General features: G+C 44.0%; 1 protein-coding gene across 4 annotated transcripts in view; it reads right to left on the reverse strand.

Annotated features, from left to right (window-relative positions):
* Positions 1-18,491, reverse strand: part of MGAT4A (alpha-1,3-mannosyl-glycoprotein 4-beta-N-acetylglucosaminyltransferase A) — a 136,961-nt gene that overhangs the window by 114,272 nt on the left and 4,198 nt on the right. For all 4 annotated transcript variants that reach the window (XR_004644022.1, XM_034757955.1, XM_034757953.1 and 1 more), the window contains exon 2: positions 12,318-12,639. Coding sequence is in view for 3 of the 4 variants with exons in the window: in XM_034757955.1 (XP_034613846.1) it covers positions 12,318-12,411 (94 nt within the window). In the remaining variant the exon portion in view is untranslated. The remainder of the gene's footprint in view (positions 1-12,317; positions 12,640-18,491) is intronic.

The raw sequence follows: 18,491 nt of genomic DNA on the forward strand, positions 1-18,491 counted from the left end.
AAGATTTGGAAGGTTTAAAAAAAAAGTGTGACTTGTAAATTACCTTTATTTTATAGCAGAAATTTGATAGGATAGTTATGAAACAGTTATAGTGTTTAAAGCAGCCTAGCACTAATAGTGGCACAGTTGCACATCTATCTAGGAATGGTTTTTTCTTTTTGTTTTTTTTTCTTTACAGCTAGATAGAATAAATGGGAACAGGTTTTAATCTCTTCTAATGCGACTGATTTCCTATGTACCTCTACATATTCATAGTGCAAAACAGAAAGGACATAAATTTAGGAAGCTTGCTATATATTTTTATAAACCTCAAGACCTCATGCTCTTCTCTATTTCCTCATGAGAGAGGTGGTGGGCCAACCATTTGTAGGACATCTCACTGTATGAAAACAAAGCATCAGAAAATCCAGACTCCTATTAAGGAGCTCATGTCAAGAGAAGCATATGGTTCTCTGTCTGTGCCTCGGCTACAGCCAATAAGGCACATGTTTTGTGTGGAAATAATTCTTACAGCTTAAATGTTGCCAATTACTTCTTCATTTCATTGTAGCTTGGGGTTTTTCTTTTTTTTCATTTTTAAAAAGTCTCTTTTTTATCTCACTACTAATTTAACCAGTGTTCATACTTGTTGCTCAATGGACTGTGCTGTTATGTGTTCCTATGTACTAACACATTTTTCAACTTCATTGTTCAAGTCCTGGTTATCTGGTTTGTCCTTCAGTCTCAATAACAAGAAGTGATGTTGCCTGTGTTGGCATTTCCTCTTGACAGGATGAGATAGGGATACAAAAAATTTCTCATATTCCGAAGTCATATGTTGAATGAGTTCCACAGTAAGCACCCAACACTTAAAATACCTTTGATCCCCCCTGAGATCAGCAAGAATTAAGAGGTTCCATATAATTCAGTTCTCCCCCGGGCAAAAAAAAGACTAGTACACAGGAAATGGTGCTTGTTTCTGTTACAGTTGATGTCTTTTCCAATAGATTACACTATTTTCAACCACAGAGATAAAACAGCCCCTATTCATAATGTAGCAGATGAACTGAATTTTTGTATTTTTAACTATAGGCATCAAAAAAGTCACACTGCAAATCACGGTTTCTTACAATTTGGAACACATTTAATACAGCTTTCTTTTGATCACTATTACCACATCTCATATACATCATTAGCATAATTTAATATTTCAATTTTGCAAAAATATCTTTCATTTTAAAACCAACACAATGAACAGAAACACAGCAGCACTTAGAAAATACACACTGATTTCATTCAATATAGTCATGATGCACAAATGAAATTCTTCCAATTAATTTTCTGAGCAGGGTAAACAAGTTATTTTACAGTACTATAAGGAATCAAGGTATTTATTATTTTTCATTAGCTTGTAGGGGTTTTTTTTAATTACTTGAATAGGTTATCAGCTATGTTAGAGTGCATAGAATCTTGCATATACTGCCTTTCATCCCAAAGGAATGGGTATTCCTAATGTAATAAAGTTACATTTTAGGAATTAGTGTTCTGCTAAGTTAATTCTTTTACAATTCCACTGAACATGCATTGTTCAAAGATTACTAATACTTCCCAATATAAAAAAAACAAAATGGTTACCTACCTCTCATAACTGCTGTTCTTTGAGATGTGCTGTTCATATCCATTGCAAGTAGATGTGCCCGTGCCACATGCACAGTCATTGAAAGGTTTTTCCTCTAGCGGTGCCCGTTGGGTCAGCTGTGAAGCCCCCTAGAGTCACGCCTTCATGGCAGTGTATATAGGTCCCTGCCAACCCGCCACCTCTTCACCCACCACCACTCCTTCTTGCCGGAATACTTCAACAGAGGTGTAGGCATGTGGGTCTTGGAATAGACGAACAACATCTCAAAGAACAACAGTTACGACAGGTAGATAACCGTTTTTTCTTCGAGTGCTTGCTCATGTCATTTCCAAGTAGGTGACTCCCAAGCAGTCCCTAGGAGGAGGGGTCAGAGTTCACTGAGTCACAGACTGTAGCACCGCTCTGCCAAATGCGGCATCATCTCTGGCCTGCTGTGTAATGACATAGCATGACAAAGGTATGGATCAATGACCACATCGTTACCCTGCGGATGTCTTGAATGGGGACTTGTGCAGGAACGCTGCTGAGGAAGCCTGCGATCTTGTGTAGTACACTGTTATTGCTGGGACAGGTATCTTTACTAGGTCGTAGCACGTCCTGATACAGGCCGTGATCCACGAAAAAATCCTTTGGGATGATACTGGAAGCCCCCTCATCCACTCAGCAATTGCAATGAAGAGCTGTGTTGATTTTCAATACCGCTTTGTCTGCTCAATGTAAAAAGCTAACACTCGTCTGGCATCCAGGGAGTGGAACATCCATTGCTGGTTACTAGCATGTGGCTTAGAGAAGACCACTGGAAGAAATGTGTCCTGATTCACGTGGAATAGCGAAACTATCTTTGGGAGGAAAGTCAGGTGTGGCCGCAATTGTACCTTGTCCTTATAAAAAAAACAGTACAAGGGGGCTCAGAGGTCAAGGCCTTAAGCTCAGACACCTCCCCTGGCTAAAGTTATTGCCACCAGGAATGCCACTTTCCAGAAAAAATAGAGGAGGGATTATGTTGCTAAGGGCTCACAAGGAGGGCCCATCAGCCTTGAGAGCACCAGGTTGAGATCCCAAGGGGATCTTACATGAGGGTACAGTCTATCTAGTTCCTAGAGGAAGTGGCCAACCATGGGGTTAGCGAATACTGACCAGTCAGCAGAACTGGGATGGAAAGCAGAGATGGCAGCCAGGAGCACCTTTATTGACGATACTGCCAGGCCTTGCTGTTTCAGGTGCAGTAAATCATCCAGGATGAAGGGAATTGATAACTGTAATGGCAGAGTGTCCTTTTGCAGTGACCAAATCGAGAACCTCTTCCACTTAGCCAAATAAGTGGCTCGAGCGGACAGTTTCCTGCTGCCAAAGAGAACCACCCTAACAGAGTCTGAGCATGTGAGCTCCAAAGGGTTTAGTCACAGAGTTTCCATGCCGTGAGGTGGAGAGACTCTAGATTAAGATACTGGAGACGGCCGTGGTCCTGCGTGATCAAGTCCAGGACCAGAGGCAGTGCCATAGGTGTGTCCACTGACAGGTCTAGAAGGGTGGTGAACCAGTGGTGACCTGGCCATCCCGGTACTATCAAGATCATTGATGCTCCCTCTCTTTGGGCTTTCAGCAGGACCTTGTGCACAAGCGGAAAGGGTGGGAATGCATACAGTAGGTGCCCCTACCAAGGGAGAAGAAAGGTGTCTGCAAGCGAGACAAGGCTGTGACTCAGGAAGGAATAGAACTGCTGACACTTCCTGTTGTGCCATGTTATAAACAAGTCTATCTGACGAAATCCTCACCTTCAGAAGATGTTGATCACGACATCCGGGCAGAGGGAACACTTGTGGTTGTGGATGGACATGCTGAGATGATCGACCAGTTCATTTGAGAGCCTGGAAGGTATGATGTCTCCAGATGTATCAAGTGGGCAATGCAGAAGTCCCACAGCTTGAGGGCTTCCTGGCACAGAGGAGAGGAGCAAGCATAACCCTGTCTGTTTATATAGAACATCACTTGTATTGTCTGTCAATATGGATATACACATCTGCCCTCCAGATGGGTGTGAAATGTCTGGCAAGCAAGGCTAACTGCACATAGCTCCCTGACATTAATGTGCAGCAAAAGTTCTGCTTAGGACCCGAGACCTTGAATCCTGAGTCTTCCTAGGTGTGCCCTCCAATCCATTGCCAATGCATCCATTACTAGAGACAGCAAGGGTTGGGGCCCGGGAAGGCCACTACCGCACACACCACTTGTGGGTCAAGCCACCACAGGAAGGGCTCGATAACTGGAGGAGTGTGACCAAATTGACTAGGCGGTCTCAATTCGGCCTGTATACCAAGGCTAGTCAAGCTTGAAGGGGTCGGAGCAGCAGCCTGGTGTGCTGTACTACATATGTACAAGTGGCCATATGGCAGATCAGCTTCAGCCAATTTCGTGCCGTAGTAGTGGGGTATCGCCTCTATGATGGCGCCTATGGTGAGAACACGTGTTTCCGGAAGGAATGCCCTGGCTTGACCGGAGTCTAGGAGCACTCCGATGAACTCTATCCTATGAGTAAGCGTTAGGGCTGATTTCGCCACATTCAGTATCAGCCCAAGCCTGTCGAATGTCGCCCGAACCAGGCTCACGTGGTCCTCCACTTGGGCCCTAGAATGGCCCTTGATTAGCCAGTTGTCTAGGTATGGGAATACTTGTACCTGCTCCTTCCGCAGGAAGGTGACTACAACCGACATGCACTTGGTGAACCCCCACGGCGCTGCCGAGAGGCCAAAGGGGAGAACCGTAAACTGATAGTGGGTGTTGTTGACCAGGAAGAGGAGAAACCATCTGTGGGACGGGACTATGGACATGTAAAAGTACACATCCTTCAAGTCAAGGGCAGTGTACCAGTCCCCTGGATCCAGGGAGGGGATAAAGGAAGCCAGGGAGACCATGCGGAACTTCAACTTCATGTATCTGTTGAGGTTTCACAGGTCTAAGTAGGTCTGAGCCCACCCTGGCCTTCAGAATTAGGAAACAGTAAGAACAGAACTCCCTGAATTCCGGAGGGACTCTCTCTACCACCCCAATTTGTAGGAGCGTTTGCACCTCCTGCATGAGAAGTTGCTCATGGGAACGGTCCCTGAACAGGGACGGGGAAGTTGGGAGGAAACAGAATTGGAGAGAATATCCCATTTCTACCATGCTCAAGACCCATTGGTCTGAGGTCATTTGTGCCCAGGTATGGTAGAAATGGGATAGATGATTTGCGGAGGGAGAGGAAGGATCCGGGATCTGGACTGGTGCATCGCCCCCAGGCGCACCCTCAAAAGTTTGGCTTGGGGGCTGAGAGCTGCCTCACTGAATCCTGGTCCTGGTTAGAGGAGGACTGAAGGTCTCCATCTATTATTCCTGCCCCACCTCCTGCTACAGTCCTGTCTTGGGGGAGAAAGGTAGAAGCGAGGGGTAGGCTGCAGCTTAAAATGTTTCCTCTGTGGGGTGGGCTGATGTATGAAGGCCCAGGAACTTCAGTGTTGCCCATGAGTCTTTAAGGCTATGGAGCTTAGAATCTGTTTCCTCTGAGAAAAGCCATGAGCCATTGAAAGGCAAGTCTTGAATTGTCTGCAGACCTTCATGCGGAAGTCCCGACACCTGAAGCCATGAGCTCCTTCTCATAGCGATGGCTGTTGACACAGTCTGGGTTGCTGAGTCCGCAGAATCCACGGAGGCCTGTAAGGAGGTCCTTGCAACGACCTTGCCTTCCTCAAGAACAGCAGCAAACTCCGAACGAGAGTCAGCCAGAAGCAGCTCCTTGAATTGGACATGTTCCAGAAGTTAAAGCTGTAGTGGCCAAGGACCACCTGCTCACTGACAATGCGAAGCTGGAACCCCCCAGTAGACTACACCTTCCTACTGAAGAGATCCAACTTCTTTGCCTCCTTGGACTTGGGAGTCGGTCCCGGTTGCCCTCGCCTTTCCTTTCTGTTGGCAGACCTCCCCTCCAATGTGCCCGGCTGAGAGTGAATGAAAAGGTACTCACTCTTTTGAAGGCACAAAATACTACTTCTTCACCCTTTGGCTGTGGGGAGGAAGGAGAGACAGGCGTTTGCCACAACACTTTAGTAGTGTTCTGAATGGTCTTAAATGAGACACAAAATGTACCCTCAAGGGACCTTCAGGCACCAGAATGTCGACCATGGGGTCTCTGTCCTGCTCTTCCTTCTGAGAAACTCCTGGTTGTCCATGACCAGCAGCGTGGCAGATGTGCCCACCACTGCCTCATCAAACTTACATGTTTGTGAGTGGCCACAAATTCCTAGGCAGCAAGACTGGTCATATAGTAATAATACCTCTCTTTCAAAAATATCAAAACATTTTATCAAATGTTAATTAAGCTTCAAGCCACTTGAGGCCAAGGAGTGATTTGTCTAAAGCAGCATTAGACGTTTGTGGCTATGTAATGCACTCATCCTTTCGTGAATGCATGCCAACATCCCAACCACCATTTCCACTGAATTGCAGTCTTACTGTTCAAACTCTTTAATGTCTCACTAACAGCAACAGGATAAAACCTTAAATTAGGTTATTACCTAATGTGTATATCAGACTGTAACTAACCACAATGAAAATAATAAAAGGTGATTATTAATAATTTGTTTTTTTCCTCATTGTCTACCCCATGAGTTCCTTAAAATTACAAAAAAGACATCTGAAATTAGAGACACGAGAGTCTTTTTTAGTTGAAGCACATAGTAATAAAAAAAAAAAAAAAAATCTTTGGAATAGTAAACCAAACTATTTTTCTTATAGGAAAACCAGTGTGTATGTGTGCACACACACAACAAACCAGTTCCCCAAATCAATTGAATAGCATTCATATTCCCTCTCAGTTACCAGCAGGATGGATAAAAATCAATGATTTAAAAAAAAAAATCTGATTTTTTATTTAAATTGGATTTTTTTGATAAAATGCTTTGAGGGAAAAACCTATCTAAAGATCATTTTAATTAAGATACATTATAGCTCAAAGATATCTTATCATAGAATAGGGATTATAAATTCTAATTCTATAGTATGAGACAATATATTCATGTAATGTTTAAGAAAAGTTTTGTAAATGAGTTCCAACAGTTCATGGATTAGGGATCCAATCTTATGGGGTTCCAGGGGCTTCTGTATAGATTATTTAGGTTAATCTTTCTATCTACCCAATGGGACTCAGTGCTCAGTCTAGAAGATACTATCAGAGATGCTTAGTTTTGCAGTTCTCAAACTGTGGATTTGTGTCTCCAGAGATAACATGCTTGTTAACAGCAAAAATGTTTAAAAAAAATAAAATAAATAAATAAATAGAGGTGAGAAATAACAGACCTCAACCCTATTGTCCCTCTGCAAATTTGTGTACACAGAGTCAATCCCTTACCTCTCTCTAAAAGTGCAAAGTTTCAAAAAGTTCAATGAACAGAAGATTGTTGGGGGCGGAATAGACCTGGACAAGGAAAAGAAGTCTGGAGATAAATGTGAGAAGGGAGGGACAGGCAGTAGAAACAAAAGTGAAACTGTTTGAGCAGCATATTCCAGAAGTTTTAAGGTCTTTCTGAGTGTAGCCTTCATTGATTTGAGATCTACCATACCATTCTCTCACTAGAAGGGAAAACCTATAATGGCAGTAGGCCGTAAGAGAGACCCAGTTTGGAAATATTTTCATGAAATTCCTCTACCTGTGGGTAAGACAGGCATGCGTGCAAAATGCAAACAGTGCAACAAAGAAGCCTCGTTGCCCGAATGAAACATCATCATGAGAAGTGTTCCTTGCTGCGTTGAAGATGATAAAAGAACATGTTTGAACACGCAGGATCTTCAGGTTGGTAAACTTTTTTATTTCATACTTCTTTCTTAAGGATTGCCTGTCTTCCTTCTGGACTATTCTTGAATTCTCATGTTTGAGCAAAAAATATAGTTGTTACTCTATGGTACTATCATTTTAGATGCAGTTGTGATAAAAAAATAAATAGCTGAAATATGCAGATCTTACCTTTAACAATTTCACCTTTAAAGTAGTACTGAGTGTCAGTGAATGTAATGAGTGGTACTAAATGAGCAGTAGGGTAATAATAATTAAATAACTGCATTGACTTATTTTGTTTAGGAGAATCCATCCTCAACATACAGGATTCTGAAGACTATCCACCTTCAACATCACCATCTTTTTCTATAGTTTCAGAGTGATCTGCCAATGATAGTGTTTCAGTCAGATCATGTATGTCACATAGCCACAGTATATCACCTGTAGCAAAAAGAAAAAAAATCCATCATCCAGAAACAACCATAGATAAGTTTGTGATAAGAACCAGCAGATTACAAAAAGAGATAATTAATGAAAAAAATGCCCAGTTTATTTATGCAACAAACTCTCCTTTCCATATGACTGAGAACCCACACTTCGTTAACAAGGTTCAGTCATTATGACCAGGATACAGTCCCCACAACAGAGCGGATGTTGCAGGCAAATTGCTGGATAAAGTGTATGAAAGAGAAGTTGAGCAGTGTGCAAAAGGTCTGGAGAGTAAAATTGCGCCACCCATCAAGACTCAGGTTAACAATGTCCACAATGATTTTGTTGTATGTGCTTGTGTGACAACAGAAGAAGGGAATGTCTTCCTTACAGAAACAATTGATATATCAGGAAATGCACACACAGCATAATGTTTACAAGCAGCAGTAAAAGCTATAACAAACTGAAAAAAAATTCAAATGTCTAGTACGCAGCTTGATCACAGACAATGCTGCAAATGTATCCAAGATCAGAAAAAATTATTTAGGAGAGTGTGAAGAGAGTCCCAAGCTAATAACATATGGTTGCAGTGCTCATTTGATGCACCTCATAGCTAAAGACTTCTGTGTTCCAGAAATAAAGGCGAATGTTGTTGAAATTGCAAAATACTTCCATAACAACCACTTTGCAGCAGCTGCTCTGAAAAAAAGTGGGAGGAACCAAGCTACCTCTCCCACAAGACATGCGATGGAACTCAGTAGTGGACTATTTTGAGCACCATATCAAGAACTGGCCTAATCTGACAACAGTTTGTGAACAAAATTGTGAAAAAAATAGATGGCACTGTCACAGCCAAAGTCCTCAACATTGGGCTTAAGAGAAATGTTGAACACATGCTGAGTAACCTGAAGCTTATTTCTGTAGCCTTGAACAAAACAGAGGGAAATAGCTGTTTTATTGCTGATGCTGTTGAAATCTGGAAGGCACTGAGTGAGATCTTTAAAGAGAAATATGCAATGACAGAGTTAAATTACAAGCATTAAAAAAAATGAATGGGCCCCACACTACAAGAAGGATGTGGAAAAATTGGAAAGAGTCCAGCGGAGGGCAACAAAAATGATTAAGGGGCTGGAGCACATGACTTATGAGAGGCTGAGGGAACTTGGATTATTTAGTCTGCAGAAGAAAAGAATGAGGGGGGATTTGATAGCTGCTTTCAACTACACCTCTACCTCGATATAACGCTGTCCTCAGGAGCCAAAAAATCTTACCGCGTTTTAGGTGAAACCGCGTTATATCGAACTTGCTTTGATCCACCAGAGTGCGCAGCCCCGCCCCCCCTCCCCCCGGAGCACTGCTTTACTGCGTTATATCAGAATTTGTATTATATCAGGTCACGTTATATCGGGGTAGAGGTGTACACCTGAAAGGGGATTCCAAAGAGGATGGATCTAGACTGTTCTCAGTGGTACCAGGTGACAGAACAAGGAGTAATGGTTTCAAGTTGCAGTGGGGGAGGTTTAGGTTGGATATTAGGGAAAACTTTTTCACTAGGAGGGTGGTGAAGCACTGCAATGGGTTACCTATGGAAGTGGTGGAATCTCCTTCCTTAGAGGTTTTTAAGGTCAGGCTGGACAAAGCCCTGGCTGGGATGATTTAGTTGGGGATTGGTCCTGCTTTGAGCAGGGGGTTGGACTAGATGACGTCCTGAGGTCCCTTCCAACCCAGATATTCTATGACTAGCACTATCTCCAGCTCATTTTCTTGCAAATATTCTCAATACTCTGTACCAGGGTCAAACCTTAGCCAACTCCTCTTCTTCAGCAGTTATGACATGGACATCCAGCAATCATCTCTCCATAATGCCAACTATAATAAACTTCAGAGCTAAGGGTGAACCATTCAAAAAATATATGTTTGCTCATGATGTTTTAAAGAAAGTCACACCATTGAACTGGTGGAAGTAACTTAAGCACTTGGATTCAGAGACTGTTGAAGTGATAATCTCGCTTTTAACAGCAGTAGCTTCTTCTGCTGGTGTAGAAAGAATATTTTCTTCCTTTAAACTAATTCATTCAAAATTGAGAAATCATTTGGGACCTGAAAAAGCAGGAAAGCTTGTTTTTCTTTTCCTGATTATGAACAAACAGGAAAATGAAGGTGAAGACAACTGAGTTAGCTGTAGAAGCCAATATTTTAATGTTTTTCATGTTAAAAACAATTTTAACAAACCTGATTTTAAAAAACTTGAATGTTTAACTAAATTCAAACGCTTGTTTGGTTAAAATATTATGTTTGCTGTTGAAGATAAAAATCCAGAATATACAACATTGTTGTTTTAATTAAATAAAACAATTTAAATGTCTGTCTGGTGATATTCTCCTCCTAATACAGCATGGCAAGAAAATCCTCCAAATATTAATGATTAACCTCTTGAATTGGAGATAGATATTTATGAAGTCATTGGGAGGTGAACTGCTTCAAATTACCTTTGGTAAATGAAATAACCAATCATTCATTTTCTAATATAGCTGTAAAACTAATCTGAAAAGTTTTCAGCATAAGTCATTTTTAAAATGTATAATGTGTACCTTCTAAAAATGAAACCTACAATTCTCTGAGTTGTGAAGAATATGTATTAAAGTTATGACAACCAACAAGAATACACTTTTATGTAGAAATCCATGATTAAATTGAGTCTTCCTGACTAGTGATTTAAATCCACCCTGACTAAAAGTCCACAGATATGTATCAAGGTATTTATAAACAAAGACACAGTCATCAGAATTTGCAGAAGCAGCATGTTGTAATATCTTTGCCCAAGTTATATAGCATTAAACTTTTATTAGAAAGAGTACGTGTATTTTATAAGCCAAGATTCAAAATTCAGCATTTCTGGTACAATATTAATATCTTTGTTTTCATTGTTTGTAAAATGTAATGTCTATTGGCCAATTAAAACCAATTTACAGTATCATGACCTCAAGAATTCAGCCGTTTCATTGATGTTTATGTTCAGCAGCCAAGCCCATTGACCAACTGTTACAAAACAGATTACAGGACACAGCATCTGTTTCTCCTACAAATGCCCAATGAAGACAAATTAGCCAACCTGCAACACAGCCCGTATGTTTCTTCCCAAAGGCTTTGTTTCTCTTTCTTCCCATAGATTTTTTTTTTGTTAAAGAAAGACTCTAGGCTGGCTTTCTCTGTAACAGATGGGATTCCTGGCAAGTCTTGGCTTGCTTTCCTCTAAGTCAATGCTTCAGTGGTGCAGGATCAGCATCAGAACCCCAAAACAGCACTCTCTTAGCATAGAGGTTCCCAGCCTTTTTTTTTTTTTTTTTAAACCATGTCCCACCTTAGCATTTTTTAAGTTTATTTTATTTTTAAAAGCTTGGCTTCCCCGCCCATCCTTACAATGCGAGTAGACTGACACCTAGTGTTCTGTGTGTGTATTCATGAACTACTAGGCAAATTACTCAAAATGCAAGTCAAATGGTGCTATAAAAACATTCCTACCTGTTTAGAAAGCATCAGATAAGGGGAGCTGGAAGGATGGCAAAAGTAATAAGTGCCAAGTCACAATGCCACTCACTCAAATTTAATCTGACTGTCCCTCCCCAAAATTTGAAAGAGCGAGAGGTACTGTGATCTGGTAATTGCCCACCCACCCATGGCACTTTTACTCCAAGATTCACCGTGCCGCCGCCAACCCCCTGTTCCTCCAGAAAGTTTGATGCACTCACATTCCCCCATTGAGAAAGTCTGTCTTAGCAGGGGTAATTAGAGCAAAATTCATCATTTTAAAGTGACTTGAGATAACAGTAATACAATACTCAACAAACATATCAGTTTTGTAAAAATCTAATATATAGAATTCACTAATTTCTCATTTAAATTATTAGAAAGGGAATATTTAATATAAACAGGTCAAACTGGAAATATTTTACATTTCCCTCAAAAGGCAAGACAGAAGGGAGAAAAATCTCTCAAAAGATGCTGAGTGGCAGTTTGCTGTTTCAATCACCAAATCAATAGGAAAAAACAGAATGTGGCACCAAAAAGTAATGTTTATATTCTTCAGCCTGGCCCACTGGGCAACTGTCACAGGAAAAATTGGAGAAGAGCATCTGTTTCTCCTGCAAATGTGCAATGGAGATACTGCCTAAAATAGCCCTTTTCCATCAAGAAAAGAAAAGAAAAAGTCTTGTTTATCTCCACAGAAATATGTTTTCAAACAAAAACAATAGGCATCCCTCCAGGTTGATTTTCTGACTGCAAGAACAGATGCATATTACTCATCAAGGTAATATTCTTGAGCAGAAGTAGTCAACATTCAGTTTACAGCTTACTAGCATTAAAAAAAGCGTTTAAAAAAAACCAGCATATGTTGCATCATTCACTTCTCCTTCACGCATAGCTAGAGTTCAGTTTCTTTTCAGAAAATATTTTTAAATGTCTTACCTTTACCATTTTGCCATGCAGTGTACCAGGACAAACTGAGAAAAGAAGTGATGAAAAATAACACGGTGGCCACAGTTCCATTTCGGAGCCTCATCTCATTTCAACATCACACTTGTTTTATATTGTACTTGCGATTTGGATTGATCAGTTGTACTGAAGTTAGTTTATTCCACCATTAGCGTCACTTGACCAACAGGAATGAGAGATGTAGCTCTCTCATTTCAAAAGCTCTGTAAAACCAGTCCAGCAGTTACACCGCTTCGAACTTTCTCTCGAGTCACTCATTAGCCTTCATAAAGTAAACTTCTTTATGCTTCTACTCCTGTTTACAAAAGGAACACAATTGATCAGTTAGAGGCACAAAAATATATTCGTAAGCAGTCTCACCTCTATCTCAAAACACATAATAGAAACACCATTAGTACTAGGACACTCTTTACTAAAAAGGATACAGTAAAGTATGACTCAGATTAATTCTCCTCTGCTGTCACCCATTTTTGGGATATTTTCCTCAAAACTGAATACTACTTGACATACTAATATGTCCTTTTCATTAAAAAGTTTTGTTTTTGAAAAGACAATTAACACAGGTTTTGTTTGTATGCTACAAATATCCGTAATATTAGTATTTGTTACAGAGGTACCAAACAGGACCAAGCCTCATCGTTCAAGTGCTGCACAGGTACATACTAGAATCACAGAAGATTAACTCTTCAAGAAAAGACCAACAGTCCAAGGCCTCAATCCTGTGAGTCACTGCACGTAAGTAACAGTGGTGCACTTGCACAGAGCATCACTCAAATCAACAAGACTATGCAGATGCAGTGGTGCACCGGTGAACAGTGAACTGAAGGATCAGAGCTCTAAATTAGCATTTCCAGAGTCACAGTATTTTAGTTAACTGCTCCTGACCCAAAATAGTATGCACAGGAACCCAAAACAGTGTTAGGCCTTGTCTACACTACGAGAGTAGTTCGATTTTACTTAAATCGAATATTTGGAATCGATATTGCAAAGTCGAACGTGTGTGTCCACACTAAGGACAGTAATTCGACTTTGTGAGTCCACACTAACGGGGAAAGCGTCGACATTGGAAGCGGTGCACTGTGGGCAGCTATCCCACAGTTCCCGCAGTCCCCGCTGCCCATTGGAATTCTGGGTCGAGCCACCAATGCCTTCTGGGTAAAAAAATGTGTCGAGGGTGCTTTTGGGTAACTGTCGTCATCCATCCATCACTCACTCCCGCCCTCCCTCCCTCCCTGAAAGCGCCGGCGGGAAATCATTTCGCGCACTTTTCAAGTCATTGACAGCGCGGACGCCACAGCACTGTGAGCATGGAGCCCGCTGCAACCATCGCTGCAGTTGTGGCCGCTCTCAACGCCTCGCAGCTTATCATACAGGTTGCCCTGAGGCAGATGCAGAAAAGTCAGGCGAGGAGGCTACGTCAACGCGGTGATGGCCTGAAGTGTGAGAGTAGCACAGACCTCTCAGAAAGCAGGGGACCCAGCGCCGAGGACATCACGGTGGCAATGGGTCATGTTGATTTTTTTTTTTTTTTTTTTTTGGCACGGGCCTGCAGCACTGTGTGGTGGGACCGCTTAGTGCTGCAGGTCTGGGATGAATCACAGTGGCTGCGAAACTTCCGCATGCGGAAGGGAACTTTCCTTGAACTTTGTGAGTTGCTGTCCCCTGCCCTGAAGCGCAATGACACCCGGATGCGACCAGCCCTGACTGTCCATAAGCGAGTGGCCATAGCCCTCTGGAAGCTTGCAACGCCTGACAGCTACCGGTCAGTCGCGAGCCAGTTTGGGGTGGGCAAATCTACCGTGGGGGTTGTTGTGATGCAAGTAGCCAAGGCAATCGTTGATGTACTGCTGCCAAAGGTAGTGACCCTGGGAAACGTGGAGGCGATCATAGATGGCTTCGCAGCGATGGGATTCCCAAACTGCGGTGGGGCCATAGATGGAACTCACATCCCTATCCTGGCACCGGACCACCAGGCCAGCCAGTACATTAACAGAAAGGGCTACTTTTCCATGGTGCTGCAAGCACTGGTGGACCACAGGGGACGTTTTACCAACATCTACGTGGGATGGCCGGGCAAGGTTCATGACGCTCGTGTTTTCAGGAACTCTGGTCTGTTTAGACGGCTGCAGCAAGGTATTTACTTCCCGGACCACAAAATAACTGTTGGGGATGTGCAGATGCCTATAGTCATCCTCGGGGACCCAGCCTACCCGCTAATGCCCTGGCTCATGAAGCCCTATACAGGTGCCCTGGACACTGAAAAAGAACTCTTCAACTACCGGCTGAGCAAGTGCAGAATGGTGGTGGAGTGTGCTTTTGGACGTCTCAAGGGGAGATGGAGAAGCTTGATGACTCGCTGTGATCTCAGCGAAACCAATATCCCCATTGTTATAGCAGCTTGCTGTGTGCTCCACAATCTCTGTGAGAGCAAGGGGGAGACCTTTATGGCGGGGTGGGAGGTTGAGGAAATTAGCCTGGCTGCTGATTACTCACAGCCAGACAGCCGGGCGATTAGAAGAGACCAGCGGGAAGCGCTGTGCATCCGGGAGGCTTTGAAAGCAAAGTTCCTGAGTGAGCAGGGTAACCTGTGACTTTCTAATTTTGTGTACAGAGAAGCCTTCACCCCACTTCCAACACACGTTTCAAAATAAAAATAGTTCTACTTTGTTAAAGCACACCGTTTTCTGTAATACTGTTTTCGCGGGAATTTTTTAAAACTGGGACGCAGACTGTGGTGCGGAGCGGGTGTAGTGTAGTCGCGCGAATGCAGCTTCTAAACTGAAGGACTGACAGGCTCCGGTGCGGTGGGATGGTTCTTTCAACGGAGCCTGTCACCCCTCCTGATAGGGACTGTGTGTATGGGGGTACTATGTGACTTTGTGGCGGGGGGGGACGCTTACAGATCCCCTGCTGTGTGGCTCTGTGATCCTGCCTAAGGACCGCCGCTTCAGATCTCTAACTGCCCTCCCGTGCCACAAAGTCACAGAGCAACCCACCTCCCACCACATAACATGAAAAGAACCTCCCAGACTAACCAGGGTAAGTAGTCACTGCATCACTGCACTATGTATGTGCCCTGCTGCTGTGCCTGCCCCCGACTATGTACCCTGCCAAAGGTGACTGTCCTGTCCAATTACCAACCCCCTTTCCCCCCCTCCTCCAAAAGAACATGATGGAAACAGTAGTTAACAGAAACATATTTTTTATTAACAACTACACAGGGGACTGGGAAGTGAAACTTGGACGGGGGCTTGTGTCAGGCGGGAAGGAAAGAACTTGTCAAACTTTGGGGACTGAGAGCCTTCTGCTGCTCGAGCTCTCTGCAGGGGTGCAGTGAGAGTTAGCAGGGACTCTGCCGCCTCTCCTTCTGTGCACTTTGGGTGAAGGGAGTATGGGACTTGGTGGCGGGGGAGGGCGGTTAGAGATGGACTGCAGCGGGGCTCTGTCCTCCTGCCTCCGTTCCTGCAGAACATCCACAAGGCGCCGGAGCGTGTCCGTTTGCTCCCTCAGTAGTCCAAGCAGGGTTTGAGTCGCCTGCTGGTCTTCCTGACGCCACCTCTCCTCCCGATCCATGTTGGCTTGGTGCATTTGGGACAAGTTCTCCCGCCACTGGGTCTGCTGTGCTGCCTGTGCTCTGGAGCAGGCTATAAGCTCGGAGAACATGTCCTCCCGTGTCCTCTTCTTCTTATGCCTAATCCTCCCTAGCCTCTGGGAGTGTGATGACAGGCTAGGTTGTGAGACAGTCGCAGATGGGGCTGTGGGAATGGGAAAAAGGGAGTGAATTCCTCAGAAACATAAATGTAGTTGTGAACAAAGAACATAGTCTTTCTCTGTGAACAGGACCATGCACAGCACCTATCACATGCGCACTCAGCACAAGGTCGAATTCTCGGCCTTCGCATTCACTGTCTGTGGTTTTGCAGAGCACTTTTGAGAACCCTGTCAGGACAACGGAATTTCTGTTGCAGGCAGACATGGTAAGCCGTAGATTCGTGGCAGCTTAAAACTTTAATATTAGCAATGGCCTCATTTCACATTGAAATCAATGTCGGTCCCTGCTGCCAGCAATCCGGCAAGCAGGAAGTTTGCTCCTGTCCCACACCCTCGCGGCTGTCCCCGGGAACGATCCCTTTCGGCTGACCCTTTCCCGCCTCCACCGCGTGGCTGCAAACCAGCCAACACTAATAACATTCCCCTACCTCATTCAAAGCAGGTCTTCATGAGCGACATCACCCTCATGAGGATCTCTGAGAGCGACAGACAGAGAATGCTCCGGGAAAGCCTCCAAAGACCAGGGCCGTATGCCGCCATGCTGTGCCAAGCAATGATTCCGGAGTACTTGCTAGTCTCGTGGCGCGGCAACGTGTCCTACTACGGAGGACCCAATAAGGCCGCTCTCCCCAAGAACCTAATGCAGCGGATTTCAAATTACCTGCAGGAGAGCTTCCTTGAGATGTCCCAGGAGGATTTCTGCTCCATCCCCGGACATATAGACCGCATCTTACTGTAGCTGCAGTAGCAGGGACTACACAGTAGAGCGGCTTGGGCAGGACAATCATGCAAAACCGGACATTGCTAGATTTTTTTGAAATACTTGCACTGCCCATGACTGAACCGTTAAGTTATTCAAAGTAATCATGAGAAACCCATTTTTTACATTGTTAATAATCATGTTCTGTTACAAATAAATGTTTAGATGTTTACAACACTTACTGGATGATCCTTCACCAGATTCTGTGTCCGGGGTAACGGCTGGGGAGGGTTGGTAGGGGATCTCTGTAAGGGTGATGAAGAGATCCTGGCTGTCGGGGAAATCAGCGTTGTGAGCGCTGTCGACTGCCTCGTCCTCCTCATCTCCTTCCTCATCTTCCCCGTCCGCTAACATGTCCGAGGATCCGGCCGTGGACACTATCCCATCCTCAGAGTCCACAGTCAGTGGTGGGGTAGTGGTGGCGGCCGCACCGAGGATGGAATGCAGTGCCTCGTAGAAACGGGATGTCTGGGGATGGGATCCGGAGCGTCCGTTTGCCTCTTTGGTCTTCTGGTAGCCTTGCCTCAGCTCCTTGATTTTCACGCGGCACTGCGTTACATCCCGGCTGTATCCTCTCTCTGCCATGTCTTTAGAGATCTTCTCATAGATCTTTGCATTCCGTCTTTTGGATCGCAGCTCGGAAAGCACGGACTCATCGCCCCACACAGCGATGAGATCCAAGACTTCCCGATCAGTCCATGCTGGGGCCCTCTTTCTATTCTGAGCTTGCACTGCCATCAGTGCTGGAGAGCTCTGCATCGTTGCCAGTGCTGCTGAGCTCGCCACGATGTCCAGACAGGAAATGAGATTCAAACTGGCCAGACAGGAAAAGGAATTCAAATTCAAATTTTCCCGGGGCTTTTCCTGTGTGGCTGGTCAGAGCATCCGAGCTCGTACTGCTGTCCAGAGCGTCAACAGAGTGGTGCACTGTGGGATAGCTCCCGGAGCTATTAACGTCGATTTCCATCCACACCTAGCCTAATTCGACATGGCCATGTCGAATTTAGCGCTACTCCCCTCGTCGGGGAGGAGTACAGAAGTCGAATTAAAGAGACCTCTATGTCGAACTAAATACCTTCGCGGTGTGGACGGGTGCAGGGTTAATTCGATGTAACGGCGCTAACTTCGACATAAACGCCTAGTGTAGACCAGGCCTTAGTCAGATGCACAGAAAACAATATGCTTTACTCAATTCTATGTGGTCCAGCAGTCTCCAACTTTCTTTCAACCACAGCTTTAGCTCTGGTATGGATTACACCAAGGCCTCAAAGCTCCTTCAACCTACACCGGCTAGCAGCAGTCCCCAAGGAATCATCTGAGAATACTACACTCTGTCCACCACTACCCTTCACACCAGGGTGTAGTGCAGGAGGTAGCTATGCCAGTATTGCCCAGCCAATAGCTCAATTTACTGGAAAATTCTAAGTATTCAGCCTTTTTGCCCTACCTGAGCAGATCAAACTTCCCAAAACAGGACAATGTCTGGTTTCCGGGATTTTTTTTTTTTTTTTTTTTTTTTTTGTAAAGTACCAGAGAAATCTGGAGGACTTTACACATTTATGACATGGCATAAACATAAAGCCTAAGTACCTGATATTGTTTCTTTAAGATATGCC

This window comes from Trachemys scripta, chromosome 1 (assembly GCF_013100865.1).
Source record: "Trachemys scripta elegans isolate TJP31775 chromosome 1, CAS_Tse_1.0, whole genome shotgun sequence".
NCBI classification, from domain to species: domain Eukaryota; kingdom Metazoa; phylum Chordata; order Testudines; family Emydidae; genus Trachemys; species Trachemys scripta.